Source organism: Ornithorhynchus anatinus, chromosome 13, assembly GCF_004115215.2.
Source record: "Ornithorhynchus anatinus isolate Pmale09 chromosome 13, mOrnAna1.pri.v4, whole genome shotgun sequence".
NCBI lineage: Eukaryota > Metazoa > Chordata > Mammalia > Monotremata > Ornithorhynchidae > Ornithorhynchus > Ornithorhynchus anatinus.
The window spans coordinates 16,840,879-16,853,584 of record NC_041740.1 but is presented as its reverse complement, the minus strand read 5'-3'; the positions used below and the strand labels follow the sequence as shown (position 1 = coordinate 16,853,584).

At 45.0% G+C, this 12,706-nt stretch overlaps 1 protein-coding gene across 1 annotated transcript in view; it reads left to right on the top strand.

The window, feature by feature from the left end:
• Nucleotides 1-12,706, top strand: part of GPR158 (G protein-coupled receptor 158) — a 192,778-nt gene that overhangs the window by 144,191 nt on the left and 35,881 nt on the right. Inside the window, exon 7 of the mRNA XM_029078136.2 lies at nucleotides 10,721-10,830. Coding sequence (XP_028933969.1) covers nucleotides 10,721-10,830 — 110 coding nt within the window. The remainder of the gene's footprint in view (nucleotides 1-10,720; nucleotides 10,831-12,706) is intronic.

The window sequence follows — 12,706 nt, the reverse complement described above, 5'->3', positions numbered from 1 at the left end:
TTTTGGAACTGTGAGGCCCTACAAATGCACATTTTATTCTGATCAATTCAGTCCCTGGAAAATCCTCCTTAAAGTCAGGAGGTAGTGCCCTAGATAAACTGCGATAAACCTACTGTGTGATCTTGGCCAAGCACCTGACTTGTTTGAGCCTCAATTTCCCCATCTGTAAAATAGTTATGAAATACCTGTTCTCCCTCCCTCTTAGACTACATGCTCTATTTGAGAAAGGGACTGGATCTGACCTGATTATCTTTTATCTTCCTAAATTTCCCTCCTCGACTTTCACCCAGTGCCACTACCCTGACATTCTCATGGCAGCTGCAACATAGAGCAGGGGAAAAAAAAGAGTTAGGAAGGAATGGAGGGAATAGATAGGACTTAGGTTCCATTCTTGCTCTCCTCTCTCTCCTCTTCCTTGCCTTCCCCTCTCCCAGTCAGCACATGAGGTCCCTCTTCCCAACCTTCCACCCTCCCAAACACAAGCATTGGGTTTGGTTATTCCAATTCTTACCTGCTGTGGGAGCTCAGTCAAGGGAAGCCAGATTCCTCCCCTGCTCTATGTTCCCGGGTCTTCTGTAATTTACATGAGTGTCTTAAGCTCTCTTCCCTTTGATTTCTTTTGCAAGCAACAGCTATGTCACCAAACAGCAATTGGAACGTGCCAAAAGATGATGAATGTGTGTAGTGACATTTGGGTAAAATGTTTCTGTGTTTCTGTGAAATGTTTCCACAGCTGTGGTCTGTAGCTATGACTGAAACCACGGGAGAGAGGCCTTTAGAAGATCAGGCAAATGGCATCATGAAATTGTTAATGGGCATTTTAAATTAAACAATGCCGTTTGGGTCTTTCCTTTTAGCTAAGGAGCCATGCATGCTTCGTTACCTCTCTGGGCAATTACTACCTCAGAGCTAATCCGGCTCTTTAATAGAGTGAGGAGGCAATTCACCAAAAAAACGCTTAGCTTGTAATGTAGATCAGTGGCCTCTGGCCTTCCCATCAGACCACCTGTTCACAGGCAATCTCGGAAGTGTTCTTTTTGGGTTAGTGAGGTCAGCTTGATCTGCAAGCCCTTGCTACCCCCTCTCCACAATCGCTTTGGCCTTCGCCTCCCCGTCCCTTTGGAACGAAGTGATCATAGCAGTTCAAGCGATCAGCCACGGATTCCTGAGGGATGAGGAACTCTGGGCTAACGTGGTTGCTTTTGTCTCGGATTGGATGAGTGGCAACTCCATCCGGTCGGGGTATCTGCTCTGGAAAGAGCCCGGGCTTGGGAGTCAGAGGTCATGGGTTCGAATCCCGACTCTGCCCCTTGTCAGCTGTGTGACTATGGGCAAGTCACTTCACTTCTCTGTGCCTCAGTTCCCTCATCTCTAAAATGGGGATGAAGACTGTGAGCCTCACGTGGGACAACCTCATTCCCCTGTATCTACCCCAGCGCTTAGAACAGTGCTCTGCACATAGTAAGCGCTTAACAAATACCAACATTATTATTATTTCCCTCGATTCTGCCTCATTTCATTGCGCTGAACAACCGTCAGCTGACTTTTGCATCCTCCCCATCGTTCCTCTCTGGTCAGGGTTGGTGCTAGGAGTCCAGTGGCTCCACACACCATCTCCTGGGTCCATGGCACAGACATAGACCCCTCACCTGAGCCAACGGGGCACTGGCGGGAATTTCCTCCATCCGACTGTCCCACCTGCTTCGGTTTCCTGTGACCTTCTCCCTAACTCTTGATGTTGCATCTACTCCAGCACTTAGTGTAGTGCTTGTCACGTAGCAACCACTTAACAGATATTATTATTATTCTCATTAATGATTATTACCACCTTCTCCATCTCTTCTCCTTCCCACCTAGATTGCGAGCCCCATGTGGGGACAGAGACTGTATCCAACCTGATTATCTCATTATCTCATTATCTACCCCAGTGCTTAGTACAGTCCTTGGAACCTACTAAGCACTTAATACATCAGAGTTATTAAGGATTTTCCCATCTGTCTCCCCCGCTGGACTGTCGGCTCACAATTGTCATGGAATATGTCTGTTCCACTGTTATACTATACCTCACCCAAGCACTTAGTACAGTGTTCTGCACACAGTAAGTGCTCACTAAGTACTGTTGACTGATTAATTGACCTTTCCCTCAAAGCCTTCCTTCAATCCTGCCATGTCCAGGAAACCTTCTAGAGAAAGCTGAATATTTGCCTGAACCAAAGATTGTTGTCAGAAACTTAGAAGAAACGGGGAAAATACTTAAATATTTTAATGTTATATAAACACTATGAAAAGCAGGGACTATATCTTACCATTCTTAGGCTTGGGCTTTGGGTACCATCATTGAAGATAGTTCAGGCAGCTCTTTTGTGGAGGTGAGAGGTGAGATAAGCTGACCTCTTCAGTCATCTCTTGGATTCCTCTGAAACCTTTTAAAAGCTTTAATGCTCCATTTCCACAAAGAAAGAGAAGAGCGTTCCTTAAACCTTACTCCCCCCCCCCCCCCCCCAGGATGGTCTTGTATTTTCTACGGCCGGTATTCAAACCAAATTGGTGCAATTATGAAAAACATATTTAAAATATATAAGGTTAAGTGCTTATTCCCATTGCACCTCTCACCCAAAGGGTAGAAAATAGTGTGTCATCTAAACTCTCTGTGCATAATTAGCCTGTGTCAGCTCTGCCTTCGGGCCAACAAATAGCAGCTGTTCACCTAGGTCTAAATTTCTGCTGAAATGTTAATGCCATCTGTTGATTTCTAAATATAATCCGTATTCAAGCCAAGTCAGGAGTTACACCTTGAATATATTCAGCTGTTTGATAGATGCCTAAGTCTAGGTGCTATCAGACTCTAACATCTGAATAGCGATTTTTCATACCTAGGTTTTGAGTAAATCTGAAGTAGGTCAGTGTCTATCATTTGAAGGGAAAGTTTAGTTTATTACTGGTAATAATCCTTTATCTTTTTTTTCTGCTTATGCTAAGCCTACATTTATTAACTTGCTAAGAGTTCCTAGGAAACAAGCTACTAGCTAAATCCATGGTAGTCCTCTAGACTGTAAGCTCATTGTGGGCAAGGTATGTTAAATCCTACTCTTCCAAGTGCTTAGTACAGTGTCCTGTACATGGTAAGCACTCAATAAATCTGATTGATTGATTGACTTATTAATAGTAGCAATGCCATTTTACTTTCCCATGGAGTAAGTACACTGGCTGTGGGTTAAGAAATGGGAAGTAGGTAAGGTTGTGAGAGCTACCACTGCACATACTTTGTGGTATATTTTTAATTCTCTTTACGCTACCAAATGCTCATTTGGGGAAGGGTAGTTGACTGTACCTACTTACGGGAGCTATATCGGTGGGGTTCAGCCCCATTTTGTGGCAGTGACTATTCTTATGGTGGTTTGGCCTACATAAAAAAAGCAACATCATTAACTACTCAAGGGCCAGATCACTTCAACCTTAGCCCACATCAGTGCCTATCTCCATCTGGAGCCAAACAAAAGTGCCTAAATCTCCAAACCAACATTGGCCATGAGTATTTCAAAGCACATGTTGTCACTGGAGCTGAAAAACAGGGAAATGCTTCATGATATTGGAAAACTCCGCAGCGATAGCCTCCTTTAGCTCAGCATTAGCTTATTATCAGTAACAAAATAAACCCACGCATGGAGAGATATAGAGATGGTATCTGGCCCCCAAAGGACTCAAAAGTCTAAGTGTAAGGGTGGGGAGAGGGTTACCCACTACACTGACAAAGATCAGAGACAGGGTCACCTCTAGGCTGTAAGCTTGTTGTGGGCAAGGAACACGTCTACCGATTCTGTTGTTCTCCCAAGTGCTTAGTACAGTACCCTGCTCAATGTTACTTCAGATGTCATTGGTGAATGGTGACAATACATACAAGAGCAGGAGGGCAGCGTTCCCAAAAGAACAGAGTTTCAGGCTCATCACAGCTCAATCCTGCCATCACAAAAGGCATTCTTACATTAAAATATCTTCTAGCCTTATGAGTCTTTTAACCCAGCCAAAGGTCTTTTGAAATACCATGTTCTAGTTACCTATATTTTATATAATTAGGTGTCACCCCTAGGCCTCAGAAGCTATTTTTAAAATATTGTTGGGGTGCGGTGGGGGGTTTGAAGGCAAGAAGACATAACTGATTGGTCCCGAAGATATTTCTGCAATGTGTTGAACCTAAAACTACAGATGACTACCCAACACTTGAGCCAGTTTTACACACTGCTGTTAGACCAATATTTATAAATCTGTGATTTTCACATCGTTGGGGTTAGAGCTGTTTAGTTAGGGTACTTTGTTTTTGCCTGTGTGGGAGTTGAGAACAAATGTGACTAATCCACCCACAATATGATGTTCCAAACTTTATTGAATACCAGAGTCCAAGTGAGAGGCAGGTAGAACTGGGAGGTTTTAGAATTTCAGTCATTTTCCACCTACGGGATTTTGGAATGCCGTAGTTTAATGGGCTGCAGAGTAGCAGTGGCCCCGTGTGGGCAGTGTGTCAAGAATCCTCACCCAAAGTGGATTGACACTCAGGTGGGTTTCATTAATCCTGGGAGGGAGTGGATCATCGTCATCATCTTCAGATTATGTATGGAAAAATGATTGTTCAAGAACCTGTTTTTGACCTACCACCACAAAATGGTGATTTCCCTGAATACAGTTCTCCCCCTGACTGAGTAGAACTTTGAAAGGATTTGGGGTATGGAGGAAAAGTGAGGGTCCCATCTGAATTCTTTGGTCCAGCCATGCTTACATAGAGATTGACCCCCGTAGGTTCTGCCAACATATTAGTGGGATAGAGTTAGCTTTTTTAAAAGAAAGATGGTACATGGGGTAGATACAAGCTAATCAGGTTGGAAACAGTCCCTGGCCCACGTGGCAGTCAGAAGGATCTGGGTTCTAATCCCAGCTCCTCCACTTGTCTGCCCTGTGACCTTGGGCAAATCACTTCTCTGAGCCTCAGTTACCTCTTCTGTAAAATGAGGGTTAAGAATGTGAGCACCATTCTGAACAGGGACCATGTCCAACCTGACAAGCTTGTATCTGCCCCAGCGCTTAGTACAGTGCCTGGCACGTAGTAAGTTCTTAAATGATATAAAAAACCCTCATACAACAAGTACATTAATAAGGACAGAAGAGCAGGCCACTCATTGGGTTTAGTCTGTCTTCACCTCACTTGGAGGTCCACTTGGTAGAGTTGCACTTGGAATCCTTATTTACTTTTGCTGGAATAGGATGGGGGTTCCCTAGCGTGGAACCAGCGGGTTCTAACTCCTTCATTCATTTCCTTTCTTCCTAGTAATCCCTGAATTTTACTCTTTTCATTGCCAACATTGGCTCATTCTCAGAGGCCTCAGGCCACCTCTTTAACAAATTGGTTCATAGTATGAAATCCGAATCCTCATATGCTGCAAATGACAAGACAAGGCATTTCCACAGAGAAGGTTTCTTTGCTAACTTTCAGAGGGTGAGAAAATGGTGAAGTGGATTGCTACTGTTTTCAACTCCTAAAGCTGACTCAGGCAGACTGATTAGGTTATCTCTGAATATGGCAATGTCATCTTTTTGCAGGGTCCATTTTAATTAAATGTGGCATTTTATATTCACCCCAAATAAAAATTGTGGTGTTTGTTAAGTGCTATATGCCAAACACTGTACTAAGCACTGGGGCAGATACAAAGTAAACGGCATGGGCACAGACCCTATTCCTCATAGGGCTCACAGTCTTCATCCCCATTTTACAGATGAGGTAACTGAGGCACATAGAAGCTAAGCGACTTGCCCAAGGTCACACAGCAGTCAAGTGGGGAAGCCAGAATTAGAATCCAGGTCCTTCTGACTCTCAGGCCCATGCTCTATACATTAGGGAGGATGTTTTTCTCTACATGTGCCCATGGTTGATCCTATTTGGAGAAAAATTTTTGCTGCTTTCAAATGAAGTTGTAGTCCATGGCCAGCTATTGGCATATAAATGAAAAGGCGGTGAATTAGACGAATGGGAAAAAAAAAATTAGGTTGCTGTTCAAGTTCAAATTAATTTGAAAATCATTTGGACTTTGTATTTTCCTGAAATCAGTTTACTCAGAGGTTCCCCAATTGGGTTTAACACAAGGCCTTAGTCTCAAATGAAATAAAAAATGAATAAAGACTTCCAGATTAAAAAAAAATGAAATCCAATGTACTAGTGCATCAGCTCCACAATCGCTTGGATATTTGATCAAAACAAGAGCTTCATGATAAAGTAGGCAAGAGGTGGCCCAATTAAAGAGTGCATGCTTTCCGAGTTTTAATGTGGGACCAGAGGTGGGGACTTCCTTGGTGGGGGTGGGGGAGCAGTTTGTTTGGTTCTGTACTGCCCTCCGGGACCAAACCCAACGTTCCAAGATCCGGGAGGGAGAAAGGCAAGAAAAGAATCAATCATTTTTATTTACTGAGTGCTTATTGTGTGTAGGGCACTGGCCTAAAGCACTTGGGAGAGTACAGCTCAACAAGCAGCCTGGCTCAGTGGAAAGAGCAACAGGCTTGGGAGTCAGAGGTCATAGGTTCAAATCCCGGATCCGCCGCTTGTCAGCTGTGTAACTTTGGGCAAGTCGCTCAACTTCTCTGTGCCTCAGTTACCTCATCTGTAAAATGAGGATAAAGACTGTGAGCTCCATGTGAGACAACCTGATCACCTTGTGTCCTCTCCAGTGCTTAGAACAGTGCTTTGCACATAGTAACGCTTAACAAATGCCATCATTATTATTATTATTAATATAGCAGGCATGTTCCCTGCCCACAGTGAGCTACGCAGAATATATAACGAGAAACAGAGTCAGAGCGACACAAAGGGTGGCAGGAAGACCCAAAGGAAAGCACAGAGTCAAAGAGAGAGGCAGAGAGACACCCTGAGATGGAAGTAGAGAACAGACTGAGAGCCAGACACACAGGCAGGGAGGAGAGTGTGGAAAGGACACTGGCCTGGGAGTCAGAGGACCTGAGTTCTAATTCCGCTCCTCCACTTGTCTGCTGTGTGTCCTTGGGTGAGTCACTTAACTTCTCTGGCTTCAGTTACCTCATTTGAAAAATGAGAATTAAGACTGTGAGCTCTGAGTGGGACAGCGACTGTGTCCAAACAGATTATCTTGTATCTACCCCAGACCTTAGTACAGTGTCTGACACATAGTAAGTGCTGAACAAGAAAAAAAAAAAGAAAGAAAGAAATGGACTGTGGCACAGAATCACCCAGAAAGACTGGGGCCTAGAAAGGGAGGAGTTGGAGGGGAAGGTGGGACATTGACACTGTCCCATTTTCCAATCTTAACCTCTCATTTTTTATTTTGCTATTCTTAAATATTCTCATTCTCTGTAATTTAATTCTCTTCTCTTCGCATCTCTCCTCCCTCACAATAATAATAATAATAATAGTAATTATTATGATATTTGTTAAGCGCTTACTATGTGTCAGGAACTATTACTAAGCCCTGGGGTGGATACAAGCAAATCATTGGACACAGCCCCCGTCCTACATGTGGCTCACAATCTGTCTCCATTTTACAGATGAGGGAACTGAGGCCCAGAGAAGCGAAGTGACTTGCCCGAGTTTACACAGCAGATAAGTGACAGAGCCAGGTTTAGAACCCAGGTCCTTCTGACTCCCAGGTCCATGCTTTATCGACTAGACCACTCTGCTTCTTTAGATTATGAGTTTCCTGAGGAGCCAGAACTCTGTCTGATTTGTTTATGTTATATTTGCCCCAGGATGTAGCAGAGTGCTTTTTTTCACAGTAAGCAATCGGTAAATACGATTGAATGAACCAGCCTGTATTAAACACTGTATCTGACTACAGCCCCAATAGGAATGGCATAGCTCTTTGTCAGAACTTTCAAGACTGCTCACGTTAGCTCCTGAACTTCCTCGATGTTGAATTTTCCAAGGGATGGCTTTTGGGGCTCTGGACAAAAAATGGCACCCCACCTTATCCTAGCATTACCCGGATGGAATCTGAATCCCTAATGTGGGTGCAAAAGTGGACCATGAGAACCCCCAACCAAAAGCCACATAGATCCAGGAACTGGTTGATGGATGCCATTCTGGCCCCCCTGGTTCTGGCTGGGGATGGGGTACCCAATTCCCTGCAGCTGCCCCAGCCCTGGAGTTGGTGTCAGGAGAAAGTGAAGGGGCGAGGAAAGGGACCCTCTAAGCCGATGCTCCTTTATCAGTTCTCAGCAGGCCTCGAAGTCCCTTGCCTGCAGGGTGGTGATGCCGAGTTGGTGAGATGATTACGGCCACATCGATCAGTCCGGGGTGACTCAACCGGTCTAATGACCAGAGGACGGGCGTTATGTCAGCTCGGCATGGCATGCCTGCTGTGAGTCAAGCACGCACATACGCACTGCTATCTTTTCTGAGCCAAGCTGACGGTAACGATGATGCTATTCCGACCTGCTTGGGTTGATAAGGCTGAAAAGGTTGACGGGTGGGGGCATCGTTAACTGCGTCATCTCGGAACACAAAGGAAACAACATGAAGCTGTCTGGTAATTCCAGAGGCATCTCCAAAGCAGCTTGTTCAGCTGCCAGATGGCTCGATTAGAAAAGAAAAGCGGCTTGTGGAAAAACAGAGGTGTTTTCAGAGCTCCCCGGTCTGAAAAGCAGGAGCCTTCATCAGGAGTGGGGAAAGGGAAGGCGTGAGGTTTGGTATTCAGATCTGAGCCACAATCGTTTTTAACACGTGGAATTAAAACCCACTTTGATTCTAGGCAGACAAAAATCCACATTTTTTATGGTATTTTTAAGCACTTACTATGTGCCAGGCATTACGCTAAACACTGAGGTACATACAAGTTAATCAGGTTGGACACAGTCCATGTCCCATATGGGCCTCACAGTCCTAATGTCCATTTTACAGGTGAGGTAACTGAGGCCCAGAGAAGCTAAGTGATTTGCCCAAGGTCACACAGCGGACAAATGGCAGAGCTAGGATTAGAACTCAGGTCCTTCTGACCCCCAGACCTGTGCTGTATTCAGTAGGCCATGCTGCTTCTCACATTTTCCGTCTTAAATGGCTAGGAGTTTGGAGTCTCTCTGTTCCGGGGACAGACATGGAGTGTTTCTAGGGTGGGGGAAGCTGGTGTGGGTAACAATAATAGTAATTTTTAAAATAATTCTTATTATTATGTTATTTGTTAAATGCTTACCATGTGCCAAGCACATTACTAAGCACTGGGGTAGATTCAAGACATTCAGGTCCTACATGAGACCCACATGGTCTAAGCAGGAGGAAGAAGAGGTAATGAATCCCAATTTTGCACTCAAGGGAACTGAGGCACAGAGAAGCTAAGTGAGGGGCTGATGGTCACAGAGCAGTTGAGTGGCAGAGCCAGGATTAGAACTCAGGATCTTTGACTCCCAGGCCCGTGCTCGTTCCAGTAGACCATACTGCTTCTAGTAAGAGATAATGGTCCAGGGACCCTGTGGGCCCCCCCGCACCCTCATTTCCATCCTGTATGGTGGCTTCTGGGGGTTGCTGGCGGGATCTGTGGGAGGAGTAAAGTGTTTGGACTGTGAGCCTGATATTGGGCAGGAATTGTCTCTCTCTGTTGCCGAACTGTACATTCCAAGCGCTAGTACAGTGCTCTGCACATAATAAGCACTCAATAAATACTATTGAATGAATGAGTAAAGGACAGTGCTGCCATCACAGGACTTCTTGCGAGAGACTGTCTCAACTCCCCACCCCAAAGTGGATTGAAGAAGAGCAGATTTAAATCTGTGAGGTGGGTACATCATCTGGCAGAAGAGGAAACACCTAAGAGAGCGACTAATATAAGAACACGAGCACCGTGGGTACCGGGTTGGACCAATGGCCCATCCAGCCCAGAATTCTGTCTCCAATCAGTCAATCAATCAGTGGTATTTATCGAACACTTACTGTGTGCAGAGTACCGTACTAAGCCCTTGGGAAACATTGGTAGGCACATTCCCTGCCCACGAGCTTACAGTCTAATGGCAGCGAAAGGGTGTTGGTGGTACTGGGTAATGAATGGATGCCCTTGTGGACATCCTTCCTCAGGGTAGAGGAGAACTATCCATCGGCCCTAATGTTCCCCTCTTCATTTGCTTTCATTCATTCATTGTTAATGGTCCTCCAGCCTGTTTTCGTTGTGACTACCCATTTGGAAATAAGCTTCTTTGGAACATGTTCAGTTTGTAGTATATGACAGACACAGACCTCTAGCAGGAGCCCAATGGGATGAGTTTTGAGAATCCTCAACAAGCTCGGTTTCTGTCCAGCCACGGTTGCACAGAAAATTCCAGTGGAAACGCTTCACCACTGCTGAAAGATGACCCTGACGAGAAGAGATTCCTGCAGCCAGCAGCGTGGATGGGCGTGAGACTCCCAGACTGCCTCTCTGGTGCTTCCTAGAGTCCTTCCGCCTGTGAGGGTGCGGGGACCAACTCCCAGTGCAAAAAAAGGGTCCCAAAGTGCAAATGGGCAGAGACTTTCCATGCTCTTGCTACTACTGTTTCAGTCCAGTAAAGGAGCCACACCACAGTGGGATCAGCTGCAAAACCAAGCCGAAGAGGATATTATTCAGGAACGGGTCTGGGTTCTAATCCCCGCTCTACCACTTATCCGCTGTGGGACCTTAGGCAAATCACTTGTCTAGCTTTACAAAGATGAAACTGAAGGACTCTTTCTTTCTCTTTAATCTCCCAGGTGATCGTTTTGTATTTTGAGCCAAACACATTTCGCTGCATTCTCCTCAGATGGGTTCGTCTTCTGGGCTTCGTGACTGTTTATGGAACGGTGACACTCAAACTTCACAGGTATCTCACATTTCCAATTACTTTCCATTTTCTAAGAGGTCAAATGAGTTTTGTTCAGGAGGGTGATGGGGTGGAGGGTCAACCGCCTTATAAATGTTATCATTTCAGTAGTGGATAAACATAAACCTTGATTGTATAAACATAAATCGATTTATAAACATAAATCTTGATCTTGATCAAGGCCATGACAAATCTACCTTTAGATTTCCCCAGAAAGGGCAGTATAACAGATGTCTTTAGAGAGAATATATTTTATGGCAGAATCTTGGGAGAAAGGATGTATAGGTTGGTTTATGGACCTAGGAAACTGGATTAGGAAATCATTCAGGGATGAACAATGGAGAAAATGTTTTCTTTTTGGCTGGTTGAGAGGGATTACTTTCGGTTTTCTTCAAAAGTGTGAAAGAAACAGAAAAAAAGTAGAGCAGTAAGCTACACCACCCAAGCCCTTTCTAACGATAATAATAAGTGTGGTATTTGTTAAGCACTTATTATGTGGCAGGCACTGTACTAGGCTCTGGGGTGGATACAAGCAAATCGGGTTGGACACAGTCCCTATCCCACATAGGGTTCGCAGTCTCAATCCCCATTTTACAGATGAGGGAACTGAGGCCCAGAGCAGTGAAGTGATTTGCTCGAGATCACATAGCAGACAAGTGGCCGAGCCAGGATTTGAACCCATGACCTTCTGAGGCTCAGGCGCTTGCTCTCTCCACTACACCACGCTGCCAGCACCGCAGTGTGGAGTTGGTTGGAATTCTCTGGGATTTTGGTCAGGGAGGGTGAGGAGAGGGAGATAATTACTTCCATCATTATTACCTTTTACATTTGTCAATTGGTTTCTGTATGCAGAGCAATGGTCTAAAGGCTGTGGGGCGTGCAAGGATAATAGTTAGCTCATGGTTTCTTGGCCTCCAGGGCTTACAAGAGGATCTAACAAGGGGAATATCTGAGAATAGATCCACCAGGGAAGCAGTAACACCTGTAATAAAGCCAAAATATTTAATCACCCACAGTAATAGCAGAAATACCCAGTTATCAGGCTTCGGGCTACTCCTGGCAAGGACTTCCCTAGTCCAATGGTCCATCAATAATCAGTGGTATTTATTGAGTGCTTACTGACTTCTGAGCCCTGTATTAGGTGCTGGGAAAATTACAGTGCAATAGAGTTGGAAGACACGATCCCTGCCCACAAAGAGTTTACATTCTAGAGAGGGGTTTCCACTCCCGGTGGCCCCAACGTTCTAACAGTGGGCAAAGTACAGTTCCACCTGCCCCACTCCTGCAAGATGGGTTTTCAGCCAGGTGTGAAGGGAAGGGAAAGGAGGCTCCCTGGCCCCTAGGGCTCCGATGGAGGAGACGTCATGAATTATGTTGTTGGAACAGCTCCAGCCTTTGCCCACCCTGCTACTGCGAGGACAGGTATTCACAGGTCAGATTTACCAGTTGGTTTAGCTCAAGCAATGAACTGCCCAGCTGAGGATGCTGGGAATCCCCGTTCCATACCATTCCAACATCCTCTTTCATCAGTGTCTATTCTCAGCATGTTCAGAGTAAATCAAAATGCAAAGACTAGCCCCCCGCCCTCCCTAACCTGAAAAGCGAATCCCATAATAATGTGCCATTGATGCAGGTTGAGTTTGTTGATCAACATGGTTAAAACAGTTCTGTTTTCATTTTCCTTGAGTTAATGCCTGCTGCTGCTGTTCCCGTCAGACTATTTGTATATTGACAACACAATGGGGCCCCATAGGTGTCAGGATGCGGATAATAGTCAATTCTGACTCTGTTTTTGAAGTGCTGTATCTGCAAGCATAACATACAAGTGCATAGATTCTGTACATTTGAGGGATACCTGCTGAATTTTGAGCTGAAA